The sequence below is a fragment of the Acyrthosiphon pisum genome, chromosome A1 (assembly GCF_005508785.2).
Source record: "Acyrthosiphon pisum isolate AL4f chromosome A1, pea_aphid_22Mar2018_4r6ur, whole genome shotgun sequence".
Taxonomy (NCBI): domain Eukaryota; kingdom Metazoa; phylum Arthropoda; class Insecta; order Hemiptera; family Aphididae; genus Acyrthosiphon; species Acyrthosiphon pisum.
In genome coordinates this window covers 93,542,567-93,558,941 of record NC_042494.1, presented here as the reverse complement: position 1 = coordinate 93,558,941, position 16,375 = coordinate 93,542,567, and the positions used below count along the sequence as shown (strand labels likewise).

Below are 16,375 nucleotides of genomic sequence, written 5' to 3'. Positions count from 1 at the left end.
ATAATAATAACGACGGCGGCGGCGGCGGCGGTGTAAGTGTTTGAATTGTCCGTTTTTATTTTCCGTCGATGATACCGGGCTTTTAAATTGACTTTGTAACTAAAGTGTCTCGTTTATTATATTGTCTCCACGTATATGTACCCAAACCGGTCAGCCACCTCGTGTAGGGCGTATATATAGTAATCGAATATATTTTATTTACTTTTTCAAACTTTCGACGTATGTGTAGTGTGCACAACACGTCATGACGGATGATTTTCACCATTAAAATATATTGAACTTGGACATTTTATTTGTCCGATATGAAATAATGCGACGAATGACGAATGAGTTATAACTTGTAGCACCCGTCTACAACAACTGTAGTCAGTGGTTCGGACACAGCGTTGTGATATAATAAAAAATATATAAATATACAAACCTTCGAATCAAGCCTATAATGATTAAAAATTGATCCATTTTTATTTTGTCGATAATTGATCGTGTACCTAATCATAACTATTATGATTCCTAAAACTAAAGTGACATCATAATACGTAATAAATACATTTTAAAATTAGTTGTTAGTTATTACGTTTTAATCATACGTTAATTGTATTAGGCTACCTACTGTAGTACTGTTTAATAATGACTCGTTAAAAAATTATCGTTGTTATGTTTTATATTTAATTAAGTAGGTATGTGATTAATGTAATAAATTGTCAACTATGAACTATATAATAGTATCTACATTAATATATACCATTATGAAAAACAATTTAACTTATTAACCTACTTATACAGTTACACGAGCAAACAGATAAATCTTCTAATATTGTATTTTTTAGGAGAGTATAATTTGATAATTCAGACTATTTAATGATTACTTTATAGTTTTTAATTAAATCTATTTACTCAGAATTGGTCTCGGAATTGGTTTTAGTGAATTATGAATCTACACTTTGCTCGGTTGTATATAACAGTTTTTAACTGTTTTAATGTGTCTACATACATCTTATATTATTGTGCCACAGTATATTAGAAGATTTTTCCTTTTTAAACTTAAAATTATTTAAATGATACATTATTATTTACGAAAAAAAAAACTGACAGAAAAACTAAACATATTATACCTAATGGTCTATTTACTCATTTTATAAAAAATATTAATAGTACGACATAGTAAAAGAAATATATTATAAATACATTATGGTTTATGGAACAAATAATAATAATATGTATATCTATTAATATTATAATTTTATCCGTGTTATATTGAACGATGGAATATAATGTTTGATGCTACGATATGGAATTCATCAGACAAATAGAAATATAGACTAATTTCCTATAGCGTTAGGGGTTAACTCGGTGCCTTAAAGTTTGTTTTCAGTAAACGGAGCTTGATTCGTTAATTTAACGTAGCATGCACGTACAATAAAACAATATTATTATTATATTTTGTCGAAAAAAAAAATAACGAAGGAAAAACCAACATTAATTAGAATATTTTTTTTGTTTTGTTTTTTTACAGACGTTTCGTCATGGTTTTCCGTACCAGCCGACTGCTCTTGCATTTGACCCCATACAACGGTTGTTGGCCATTGGCACCAAAAACGGATCTTTACGAATGTATCCTTTACACGAACAATTTACTGCTATAAATATTTATAACTTATATATACCTATAGTGATATTCACGATCACGATATATATTGTATAGGGTGATGTCGAGCTAATAAGGTAAGTGCGTACCTATAAAAATGTGTTTTTTATTTATTTACACGCGCTTAATATAAACGTCATTTTTGGCGAAACGAAATTTAATACCAATGAAAAATGAATGGCGTCGGTTGTTTTAATATTATATGTTATAGATAGGCCTACTTCTAGGTTTTAGGGGCCATTAATCATTGGATCTCTGCGTAGGGTAGATGCCGCATTAGGAAAATAATTTATAACTGTGGGCCCCGTTTCTCTCCATTAGATTCTGTTTACGGTCATCATACAGTAGAATGGCTGGGTCATGATGTACAGCAATAGTAATTACTGACTTCGGGTAGATGATAAATATTAAATAGGGAAGGAATCGCCAGTCTTAACGAAACAGCTATATATTTATTATGTACAAGAGACGAGTTGTTACCAGAGTAAAAATAACGCGCGCGCGTTTCCATAAACTATACGAAAGCAATATTCGGTCGAAAGTTTAGGTCATGTATCAAAAGTTATTTCAACGGATCGAGGTTTAATTTTTGAAAAATAAGTTGTGTTCAAATATTCGTTTGCATAAGCTTAATGCGATTTCAACACCCGAAAACGCTTTTCCTTCACCATGTTATGACGAATATTTTTATATTTCGTATACAGTAACGAAGAGTTACTTTATGCGGAACAATATTGTTTGGTAGTTATATTCTCATTAGTGCTTAGCTTTTGGATTAGCATATTACTTACGCTGATGGTATTTTATGAAAATATATTGTCTATACTATATAATCGACGCTGATTGATGATGGGAATGGAAAAACTTTAAACTAGAATCGCAATTCACAATGATTCGTTTTTATATTACCTATATACGTTTGCCATAATCAAATTAATAATTCTTAAAATCCTCAACTAATCTGTTTACTAATAGTTTTAATAAATTTACATTTAAAAGGCGGGAAAGTTGGTACCGTTCTGTACATTTGGGTGTCTTGTGGGTCACTGTGTAACGGATGTGTTCAATTTGAATTCAATGATAAATCGTGACATACGAAAAACGATTCTGAGCGAAGACAGTCTGTCAGCCTATGATATTACTAAATATATTATATAGTAATATATAATATTTTATATTACTACCTATATTTTATTAATACTTAGTAAAACAGTAGATTCAATTAATTTTTTACTAAAACGTTGCATTTTATAATGTCATTGTTTGTATAAAATATAATAATATTCTTTAAAAGTTTTATGTAGGTACTCACGAAAAATATTTTGTAATAACAATGATATAGAAAACGATCATATAAACATTTTGTGAAAACAAAACCAACTTTGTCGAAAACTGGGTTAACGTAAAAATGACCGTTTTTGCTTAATTTTTATTTTTATTTTTCCCGACGCTTTTTCTACTTTTCACCCTTCCCCCGCCCTTACAAATTACCAACTAGATTCACTTTACTACTAGAAAAAGATGTTGAAGTAATAATCGAAACATTTTTCCTGCCCCAAAAGGCGATGTCAGACCAGGAAAAAAAAATACACACATCATTGTCTCCACTCAGAATATAAAATGTATTATATTACAATGATACGTATACAAAATATATACTGTCTATTTAGCTTAACTATTATTTTTTTGATTGTTAAATGATTTTTTTAAATTTCATTCAATTATACTTTAGCTAATTATACTCAAGTGTGAGTATAAATTTAAAAATAGGTGAGCTGATTGATGCATAATATAGCTAGTACCTATGTACTAAGTCGAAAACACAATCTTATCATAGACCTTATATTATTATTAGCCAAATATAATTTTTTTAATTTATATAATTGTACGCATAAAACATTGTATAAAGTTTATATAGGTTATATTATTTATAATATACGCATGCCGTATACGGAATTCAGAGATTTATGAACAAAGGTTTATCCAATCTCTCAATTCGAATAACTATACACCACACACCACTCTTCGGAACCGATCGACTTGGTTGTTTATCATGGGTTGTACAACGTAAAAGAAACAACCAACTGCTATTAATCTGAGTTACTTTACATACCCATCTTTCACAATTCAGAGGGAAATACACTACGAGGAAAAAACTTTGTGTTTGGCAATTTGTTTCGTAAAAAAATCCTATCGGACTAGACGGCGCCGATTGTGCACAATACGTATACTTCTGTTTTTCCATGTCGCTTTAATTTTCAACAAAAAAACATTTCACGTTTTCCCTTTGTTTAATAGATGTTGTATATTTTTCTTGAAAGGAATTCTGTTCACATTAAACAATTCAAGCGGAATAACCGGTATAAAATGATTCAGTTTGCAATCCGTTCAAAATATTATATAAATTAAACTAAATTTTTTGATTAAAATTTAATAACATAGTAGAAATTATTGTGCCAAATATAATCTGTATTAATGTATATGTTCGTATATTGTAATAAATTATGAAATATTTAAAACCTTTTGCATCATATTATTTATTATATATATTCAAGGATGGAATCCTAAAGAATTTACTTATTATCAAACAAAAATAAATTGTTTTATTCAAAATCATACGGAAAGTTTAAATTTAAGACTTAAGTTGTTTTTATGTAGTTTGTTCAAGGAGGAACAAACTTACTTATTTGACAGTTAGTAAACAAAATAAAGTTATTAAATTAAAACGTCTAGTGTGATGTTAAAAATAAATGTTTAAGAAATATAAGCAGCTTAATGTAGTTCAAAAAATAAAAAAACCGGTACAAGATCGTTAAACATTTTTTTTTTTTAATAATGATAAGGTCTTTCAAGTTTGTTATCAGGTTTGATTAAAGCACAATATTTTGGTGAACATGGTTTGAGCATGTTATAACTTAAAGCTATTTTATATTATTTTCTATCTATGAAAACAAAAATTATTCGGTATTTTAAATTAATCACCTACCTATATTTAATTATTCTCATTCGTGGTAATAATGGTTAAGACTTATTACAAACCATATTTAGGTAATTTGGTATGCAATATTTTCTTGTCCAGTAGTGAATATATTTTATGATATTTGAGGACGTCATAACCTGCACGGTGACCCAATAGTATACACTACTGACAATGTCTAACGACCGTCGATTATGCCTATCCATCTCGTTTCGCACCTGAATATGTACTCAGCAGTGCCTGCCTAACCTTTAAATGTATTATTATTATAATTTTTTAATTATTCAAAATAGGACATTCCTAGCCCATGGCTATCTATAATATCTATTGATAATACAGAATAATAAGTTTGTCACTATTTTAACAAGATTATTATATAATATAAAAAAAACTACAGAAGTGTGCAGGCGTTTTACCAAAATATTTAACTAATAATAATTATATACAACAGACAAATATTTTTAAAATTTTAGTAGTTCAGTACTCATGACAAATATTTATAACATTCATATTTGCTAGGTAATTCATTTAAAATTACATTGGAGAAATTACAAAAAAGTATTGTATTTTAAATCACTATATTGTACCTGCACGACGCTCTTCGTTAAAATTTAATCAAATGTTCCATCCCGTCGGTTGAACACTTTGTCATTTGACTTTTGACAACTTCTATTTGAATTTAGGTTTAATGGTCAGTTTTTAGTTCAAACAGAATAATTGAATGATTGAATAAATGGATAGAATTGGTTTGTTGTCAAATCGTCAGTTAAATTCATTAATAATACTCATCTATTGTTCGGATAAAATATATATATTTTTTTTATTACTAAAAAAAGATCAATTTTGTTCATTCGCATACATTGCATAAGTGGAAATAAACTATTGATTTCAGTCTGACCATCGTTTTACCCTTACCACCATATCCCTTTATCCGCATCAAATTGAACATTTCCATAGTACTCGGGGGAATATTCAACCAAAGGATTAGTTGCATGTTGGACCTATTATGTAAAAAAAAAAAAAAATACTAACCAAACCTTTTAGATACGACGTAAATTGTACGAAAAAAATATTTAAATGTATATTTTTGTTCGTTTGAATACATATTGCAAAATTACTATCTTTAATTTAACTTTAGAGTTATTAATAATGGTCCACTAGGATTTCATATCTATTAGGTACTACTGTACAGATTATAATAGACGTATATACATTTTTAACGATTGTTTCGCATTTTTCAAAGTTTTTTTTAAAATATACATCTCGATATGGTAATATAGGTAGCTTACGAAAACGTATCAAATTTTCATCAATTGTTTTTTGCTAGCGTGCCGATTCGTTGTTAAAATTTTAAATTAAAAACATATTAACATTTATTAAAAAAAAAAAAGAATGTATGATTCTTTGGAAAAAAATATTGTTGGATGAATTGCGACAGTCATTTATTTGTACACAACGTATGCTAAGCTGACAGTTGTTTTTATCGTGTGAAATAAGAACGAATATATTATGTCAGAGGACTTTTCTCTTCACTCTTAGATAGCTAAAGGTTATCTGAATTTTGTATCGAATTTAAATGCGTTTCTCTGCGTAGATTACATCCTAAAACCTGTGTCATATGAAATTTCGACAAATTCTTTACATTAAATACAAGATAAATGTATTTGCAGGATAGTATAGCCACATACCACTCGAAAGTCTTACGAGTATCACTTATATCCTCAACTATTTATCATGATGCTGTTGATAAAATGTTATTTTAAAATAAATGGTTCAACGATTTTATTCTTTTTAATATGTTATTTATATACCCCAGTCACCCAGAATAGGCATTTATTTTTTAAGCTAATTCGACTTGGGGTCATACATTTTTTTATTTAATAATTTTTCATTATTTTATTATAATTTTATTGTACTTCGAGTAATAATATATATTGTGCTAATTATATATGACTAATATTCCATTATATAGATTTATATATTATAAGTATATTAATTGTTTTAATACCATCTTTTATGAGTTTGAGGCTTTAATGATTATTTTGTAAAGTTCATGTTCCTATGAATGATTGATGTTTTGATGTGTTACAAGACATATCGATTTTTCATCGATGACGAATACCATGAATAAATTAATTAAACTTTTAAGGCATGACTTAAATGTATTAATTATTATTATTATTATTCGAATATATATATTATTGTTTAATGGAATGACTTTTTAATATTTTACTTGTGCTTGCATACTTCTTCGTCTATACATAGCCCGTCAATATTTACAAACGGTTTTGTCTATTTTCTTTTTTACTTTTTGTATCAAATGTTATTTTTAAGCATTTGACAATACTTATATTCAATAATGTTTTGACAAGCTTCTGAAGTTATTTTTTTTTTGTGAAATTGTTCGTCACAAAAAATATATATTCAAGTTTTCAGAAAAATGTAAACATTTTGAGTACATACTTGATTTTAATTTCCGGTTACTTTAAAAAATGTAAATAACGGAAATGCATTGACCGGATGTATGTTACTAGTCTCTAGTTAGAATTTCCTCTGCCAATCACAATGATCTCGGTCTAAACTTTGGTTATTTTGACATAGGTACAGTGCATTAGTTTTGACCAATATAATGTCTAAAGAAAAATAAATGAAATAGGTACAATTAAAAGTTATGTAATAAATAGTTATACAATTATAAAAATTGGTGGTTTGATATTTATTATTTGCTTACTGTTCTAAATCTTCCTCTGCGCATGATACATGTTACAAATATATAGTGTATTGTAGATTTGAGTATAATTTTTTTATAATAAATTTATAAATAGTTTCACTGTTGCATAAACATTGTTTTGGTTTTTTTTTTTATAATATCGTGAGACATCAGTTTAAATTTCAGGCTTATACGTAGATTCCTCTAACATAATATATTAGTAGATACTTATGAATTTTAACATGACGATATTTAGGCTTTCGGTATCACATAATTGCTTATAACATTTTGATTTTAAATTTAATTATTATTTTTTACTGTCGATATAACTCTACCATATACATTTATTTACATGCATAACTTTATGTTATACTTTAGTTTTTAAATAATTATGTATTTGTAGATTGAATCATAATTTTTTAAAACCTATAATATTATTATGACTTAAGCGCTTCTATTGGTAACAATAATAATTATTTTAAATCGACTACAACGGTTTCTATTATTTACCACGAACCGTGTAATATATTAATATCCGATGTATTCAATAGGTATTTTATATTAATTAATATTAATCCATGAATGAGTTTTTTTTTAGTTAATTCTCAATAATCATTATTGTTATAAGTTGCTTAGGGTTTTTGAGGCAAGCGGTCCCTTGAAATATTTTGAACATTAAGTCGATATTTTGGTAGAATTAAAACAAAAGACTAAAGTGAATACTATAAAGTTTTTGTTTGGTGTGCGTTGTAGAAATAACAGAGATAAATAGGATATAATGACTGCATATAGTTTGATGTATATTGCGTATAACCAACGAAACGTAAAAGTTTTTGAAAAATATTAAACAATGACTTTTGAGAGTCAACCATGAGCGAATTAAATTATATGAGTTTCGAGTGAATGTAGCTTGGAGTTACTAATGCGTTTTAGTAAACTCACAGGCAACTAGTTAATGATAAATATTTGTTTTTATCAAATAGTAAATTGACTTAGGCATTTTCAGTGATATATTTTTCTTTTGCATGCATCATATCTGGGGCTTACATTATTATTATACATGGTAATCTCTCATGAATATTTGAGCACATTACGGGGTTGTCCGAGAAGTCAAATATTCCTATTTATGCGATTCTTGTGCGTTCGAGATGTCTATTATACGTGTGTAAAATTTTTCTTTCGATCCGAGAGAGATGGCTTTGGAATATTTTACGATCGAAAATAATAAATATTCTCGTGTACGTTGTAGGTCATCGACGAGGGACTGGTATTCTATTTTTTCATACTATAAACAGATCGAAAAATCTCTACAGTAGAATTATTATTTTACCTTGTTTATTTTCGCATTTATATCATAAATTCTATTTATATTTTACAATTTAATTTCAATGCAAAGAAATTTCCCAATAACTTTATGCGTTAGGTTATACGTTAGGTACGGTTAATATATTAAAAGCGGGGTCCTGCAAGGGGTCGTCTTTAAATTTGAAATAAATGATTAGCATTCGTAAAGCGTTTTTGAGCAGAACTTGGTTTGTCTATGGTATAAACGATAAATGTTGACATTTAATGACAATTTGGTTGTTATTTTTCACGTCATATTCTTCACATTTACTGAGAAATTTCAAAATTATCGACAAAAGAACAATTTCAGTGATTTTCTGATGATTTTTTATTAACTGCAGGAATCAGAAACTTTATTACCGGTATTAGGTATTATGTTAAGAGTGCATAAATTATTCGGAGAAAAATTTTAAAACTTTTGGACTCACGTAATCGAATGAGGATTTTAAAATATTTTTAAAAGTAATATTAAATATTTTAACCAAATATTGTTATAACTTACATACTTACATTGTACCGTAATAATAGGATGACAATACTAAAAATATTAGACAACCTTCCTAGTTTCCAAATTATTAATGCATATAATAGTTTTAATACTTGCGTAAATTAGTAGAATTAATGAGAAACTACAGTCATTAATTATGATTACTTATATTTTGTGTTATGATATTGTGATTAAAGTCTTATTCCAAAAATGTTTTTAATTAAATACTGTTGTACAATAAAGATCATTAACTCTTAAATCATATTTTGTTGTTGCAATACTTATTGTGTTTCATGATTTAATGTTCCGTGTTGGATAATTCTTCGAGTATGGTTTTAGTATTATTTTTCGTCATAAAATATTAACTGTGTATAATAATTAAAAATTATGTTAGTATGTATTAAATTATTTTTTATTTTTTTGGTAAGATATATTAGTATGTGATGTATTGAGTTAATATTTTTTGATTTGTAGACCATATATTTGGTAGCACTTAATGTACGTGGAAAACTTAACTCGTTATTAATGACTAAGTTTTTGAAATTTACGATTATAACTTTGGATTTACAAAGTCTTGCGTTTAAAATTATACGATTAATAATACGGAGTTCATATTTCCGGTATGGGTTTGGTAGTAAACGGAAATTAAGACAGAATCCGCTCATTTTCACATTGAAGTTTCTGTACATTAGTGTTGTACAAGAGAACATCGAAGTAAACGGGGTACTATTTTTACAAAAATGAGATAACTTTAACCTCTTACACGTGCTATATTTATGGTAACATATAGTTTCTAAGAAACCACACTTCAATGACAATAATACAATAGTTAGTATGTAGGTAAACGCACCACCGTGTAGTTATTAAGTAAGACATTTGAGCCTTGATATAAACATATGCGAGTGTGAAGTTTAAAACTTTAGATTATAAAATTAAAATTCAATACAAAAGCTAAAATGTCAACTGTCTTGATATATTAAACTTAGAGGTAAGACATATGGCTCTGTAACCTATACCTACTATTAAACTAATGGTTTTAATTTAAACAATTATAATCCATTGTTCACTTAAATAATGATTAAAAATTATTTTATTTGTTCTCAGAGTAAAATATATCAACGTTAAATATCATACCATACATTTAATATAATATAACAGCAATCTTTAAGGAAATATAAATCATAAATAATGAGTACACCTATGTGTATATTTTTAAATTAACTTATTGCACATATTTAAGCTATTTATTACGCAATCAATCACGTTTAATAATATTTAAAATTTTAATGATAATTTATAAAATAAAAGTGTTTGCAAGAATACGGAAACAACATGAATATTCATTAAATAGTTGAATATGTTTATACGTTTAATTTGATTAGTGTTTATAACACAATTTTTTACTTATTCTGTACCATATACTATGTATTTTAATTATGGTTAATTATTATCCTTTTCAGAATTAAATTATGCGTATGCAGCAATCATACTTGCTCATTTTAACGATCTCAAAAGTATTCTGCTTTTAGGTAAACGACATTTGCATAATATTCCTGTTAGGGTACTGTGCTCCACCGCTCTTATACTATGTATACAGAAATGGCTGGAGCTCACAGGTGTATTTTAATGTATATACGGGTGGTTTAAAGGGCGTGTGAGGTAGTGTTTGAATACCATTATCACGTAACTTAAAATTAACAAATTATCTTAAAAACTGAGCGAACATTAAGTATATAAAAATTAAAAATATAAAATAAAAATATGAGATATAGGTACCTACCAATAAATTAACGTATGCAAATTTATTATATTTATACCTCAAGCAGCGTTTTGCTGGTACCGAGGAGCTCAAATCTGTAAAATCCAATAATTCAACAAATTGTATCAAGTGTTTGGGATTTTTGAGTATTTTTTAATTTGAGTATATTTTATTAATTCTCATTTCCATTGATAACTGCAGATGACTATTACTGTTCAAAATATACAATTTTTTTTTTAACTTCACCTATTCAGGGTAGGCTCTGGGATGGTTTTATAATACTTTGATAATCCTTTTGTACTTTGGTATTCTTATGAAAAAATTTTAAATTTTTTTTTTTTTTTGTCAACACGCATTTCACTTCATGAATTATTATTAATTTTGTGCAACGAAAATCGTATGGTCAAATAAATTACAACATATGTTTCCGTATAAACGAAAATAATTCAAAACTGAAAATAACTAGGTATATATAAAATGATGTACTATAAAAACCGCTAGTTTCAAGATTTCTCACCGATAAAACTCATACAAGTCGTTACGTGTGCAAGTATAAGACCGTGATTTATTAATGGAGATATCTTATATCCAAAACAATATTAAGGATAAGTAGTGGAGGCGTATAATACGCGTTGAATTCGAGTTGCAGGAGATGGTATAGCCTATATGCTGGAGTGGTGAGTGAGAAAGAGCTTATATTTACGGGATTATTATACTTGGGCAAGACACCCGCGGGTTATGCGATAAATTTCAAGACTGAGGAGAGAATCAGTACCATAGTAGTAGTTTAAGTTGTTATTGTTGTTGTTACGTTCCCTATATATAGAGTGTAATTATGATTCACCCATTCGTTCTTGGTATACGCAAAACTTTTCAAATGCTGTCGGACAGGAATTATATAAGGTCATTAACGATCGTGCGTTACCGACAAAACCAATTTTTTCTTTTTTTTTTATGTTTCTTTGGCTTAACACGTTTAACATAGGTCAGCATTTGTACAAAACTCTATTTTATAGATTCAGACATTTTAGAACTCTTTGGATTTAAAAATCTACAGGTGTACGACAAATAAATATAAATTTTCAAATGAAAAATTGTTGACCAATAGTTAATATAGCTATACTTAACTATCATAAAACTAGATATGACATTTGATGGCTTTTGACTTTTGACATTTCAAGAAAATTTATCAATACATTTTTTTTGTTTGGTTAGAATAAGTTGGTATACTTATTGAATATTGATATTAATTTTTAGTTCTATACTTTTGCCAGGTAATTAAGGAAAACATCTTATTTAAATGTATTTTATTTGATTCATAACACGTTTTTAAACTCTGATGTTTAAGTTATGAGTTTATGCTTTTAGAAAAATGATTTTTAATGATTTGGCTATACATTATTCTAACCAAAAAAGTACCCCCATATCTCATACTTGAGATGGATATTTTTATTTAAGTAATAGCCATTAATTAAGAGGACTTTATCAATACCTATTCAGAGAAATTCTTAAAATAAAGTATGAGTAATTAATCATAATTATAAAAATTAACAATTAATTTTGATATATATATATATTATATTATTAATTTTATAATATCGTGGTTTTTCACATTGCTTAAATATTTATGTTTATTAAAATATATTTGATTTCCTTTGGTGGCAATTTTTATGTACATTTAAATATTTATAATACAACGCATCAATGCTTAAATGCAAATAAATATAATGTAGGTACCTATATATTATGAAATATTCTAACATTCTGTTGAAGTCTTCTGTAACGACTTTTCTTTATAGCTACGTTTCTCGAGACATGTCCTTTATCGAAATCTCAATCCCGAAGGAAAGCGAAAAAAAAATGCCGTTCCTTGAAGTTATTAGATAAAAGAAGGGCGTAGGACAAAAATTAAAAGATAAAGGTACATTCATCAGTGTCAGTATGTGGGAAATGCGCAAAAAACCGTCATACTCACAAAACCTATTACAAGTGATACACCAACACGCGATAGGGCCCTTGCGACAGGAGGAGAAAAAACGTAGGAGAAAAAGAAAGGATAACATCGCCTCCGGAGTGTTGTACAAGGAATTTTTTTACGGCCCTTTTGTTCTGTTAAGCCTTAATAGTAAACAATAGACGGAATTCAGGTCACAGATTTGATCCAACGTTCATAACTTCATGGTAGTGACTTTTTATGATGTACCTATATATTTTAGTGTCGGCATTGTGTCACGGTTGGGCGTTAGAGGATTCTTCTAAAATTTATTTTTACATCGTGTACCGTATAATATGACTTTCGGGGTATACACACATATTTCAGCTGAAACTTAAAACTAGAATATTTCAATATTTTCCAGTGTACATTAGTTTAAATATCACACACTGTATCAAATTACTTATTTCTTTAAATATTAATGATTACAAATAAATAAGAATATTCACTGAAAACAAATAAAAATATTATGCAAACTGAGTAATAGTTTTGAGATTAGTGCATCATTGTTTTGCTTATTTATTTATTCTGCAATATTGTGGGTTAAATGACGGGTTTTCGTTGAATAGGTAATTATTGGAAATTTTCATAATGGGTGTGGAGAAACCGATAACAAACGGATGATTTAATGTACTATCCGTTCATTGAAAACCCATCATCTGTCCGGGTCCTTAATAGTTAATGGAGTCGTTTATCTGACACACAACACTTATACAGATAGCCATTTATTTTTCTCATTTATTATAGTCTTGGGTGAAAATATTAAAGATTACTTAGAGGTTATCAAATTTAATAAAAAACAAATCTGAATTAATCTGTCGAGTATTTGTTATAATAATATTTTGTTTCGTATTCCCCACTTACTTTTATTATCAGTTATTACTTTTTATTATTATTATTTAAAGAAATACGTTTCGACTACTAGGTCATTGGAGTCTACATAAGTAACATTATATGTTTGCATTATTTGTAGTTTTTGTTTGATGTTAAAATTTACATTTTAGGTTCTTAAACTATATTTTCTTAAGTGGCTTCCTCGAAGAATGTTATAGTGTGTAACCTATAAAACATAATTAATTAATATATTTTAGCTGCTGTATTCATTAAGATTACTATTTTATATTGAAATATACATTTTCAATATTCTTATATTCAAACCTAATCCTTCCACTCCACCTTTGAAGGGAATATGGATCGCAATGGTTTTTCTATGTTGTGTTATGAGTTGCGTGTTGTATAAAAGACAGTAGGTAACTGTTAAAATAGCGTAGGTATACCCACAATCATATACAGTATTAAATTGTTTTGTTTTAACCATTAGCATATTTTCCTTATTTTCTGTTTCTTTATATTCTTAAATTATATACTTCTACGCAGTAAAGTTGGTAATACATATTTATGCAGTGTTCTACGTAGGTACAAGTAAAACGATATTTTAAAATTAAATAAATTGAAATAAAGTTTTTGTCAACAAAAATAAAGCATTCATAATTTGTCGCGTTGGGAGACCACGATGTTATAATAATATACGAAAAATCTGACAATATTTTCACGATGATTTATCGCGCACTATTATTCATCTAGTTAATGGTACCACCATTTTAATGGTCAAAAACATTCAATACAACTTTATAATATTTCACATGTATAATATTACACTTCAAACTATTATCAGTTGCAATTTTTTCATCACTTCGTGGGTACATTTTCCATTTTTGAACGGTCGTCACCGCATCCGTCGTACTATTGTTTGGTATAACTTCATGACGGGCTTTAACATAAATTACGCGATATACTATTCAAAACAAAACAAAATAAAAACAAAAAAAAACAAAGGAAATCGAATCGGACGCGAATAAGTTCGTTTTAATGGCGGAAACGAGCTGGGAATTTTTAAAACGGCTCTAAAGTTTTGACTCGAACAAGCCAACCGACCGTCTTCTACAAAATTCATCGGTATTGGCCGATTTGTAGTTTTTTAGAGATACTATACATTGTATACGCGTAAAATTTACGGATAACGCAATACAAATGTTATCAATGTTATTAATGTTATCCAAAAACCCAAGCCGTTAGCATATTATTTTACGATAATATAATGATGATAATATTAATAAAAGCAGAATTGTACGGAATTTCGGCGAATTCGATTTAGTTACGAGATTCGCACGCTCCCCCCCCCCCTCGCGTGTAATCGACCTGCACTGTATTTCCGGAAACGGAGCGTGACGAGAGGAAGCTAGGAGGATACTACTGTAGCAGGCTGTAGCGGAGTGTCGCGTGGGGATGGAGATAATGTAAAACATTTCCGGGAAAATATTATATTCTTTGACGCGCGTCCGGAAAACCCGACAATCACGCGTCGGCGGCGCGATATATCGTCGTCCCTCGCGTTGATAATAATATCCGTCGAACACGCGAAGTACACCTCTGGTTTTTTTTTTTGTTCTAACGTATATTATGTCGGTATAACAGTGATAACATTATCATAATTATTATTTTTGGGCGTACCTACCTACCTACGTTTCTAGTAATATAGCATACACTTACGGGCACTCGCACCGGATCGTTTCCGAAACATACCCGCGACTCCACATTTCGGTGCATTCAATTTCAGGAAATAGGCTTAGGGTGAGACACATGGGACACCTGTCAGTGTGTTGTGCGCGCACGCTGATAGTCGGTCGTACTGTCATTTAACCACAGCCAGCTAATATATCTGTGCTGTACCCCTGTCGTCGTCTAATATACTATATTTAGGTATAAGTACCGTGCATTGTACCGGTGTGTCGGTGATTTATGCTAGGTACTATTATTGCGGTCTGTCGATATCGAATCGGCCGTTCGCCCATATTATTGAATCGTACGATGATATATGAATGCGGTAATAAAAATAAAAGCGTGTTAAAACGTAATATTTTTTTTTCACAAATTTAAAAAAAATTTATCTAGTCGTATATATATGCACGCTGCACGCACACTCACACACACCCACACATACACACACACACATATACATTCTCGATTCTCCGTCATTGTCTTCGGCCGCCGAAAAATCTACTCGCCCCGCCCGGCTTGTGACCTAAAACATGGAAACTAGAGAAATCAATACTCGCGGGGAAAACAGAAAAATGTGTAATGTAGTCCCTCTGCTAAATAAACGGCTCGCGGCGAACCCGTCGAGGTGTAAGCCCATGTATCGGATACAACACACATGTGGTAACCAACTGTGCCCTGCGGTTATCATCGTTATTATGATTACTGTACCGTTATTATCGTGTCATTGCCATTGCGCTTAAACATTAGCGTATGCGTATAGATATATAGGTATAGGCATTTTCATTAGTGAACTGGACCTCGATGGTGTTGGCTGGGCGTCCCTTATTGTTATTGCCAGTCGTAGACGTTTGCGGTTTTATTATAGATTTTTCTTCGCTGGAAAAACACTCGAAATCGGTTT

General features: G+C 29.1%; 1 protein-coding gene across 4 annotated transcripts in view; it reads left to right on the top strand.

Moving 5' to 3' along the window:
* The window catches only part of LOC100159393 (syntaxin-binding protein 5), a 149,488-nt gene that overhangs the window by 32,148 nt on the left and 100,965 nt on the right, over positions 1 to 16,375 (top strand). For all 4 annotated transcript variants that reach the window (XM_001952635.5, XM_008184503.3, XM_008184502.3 and 1 more), the window contains exon 2: positions 1,514 to 1,611. In XM_001952635.5, the coding sequence (XP_001952670.2) occupies positions 1,514 to 1,611 (98 nt within the window). The remainder of the gene's footprint in view (positions 1 to 1,513; positions 1,612 to 16,375) is intronic.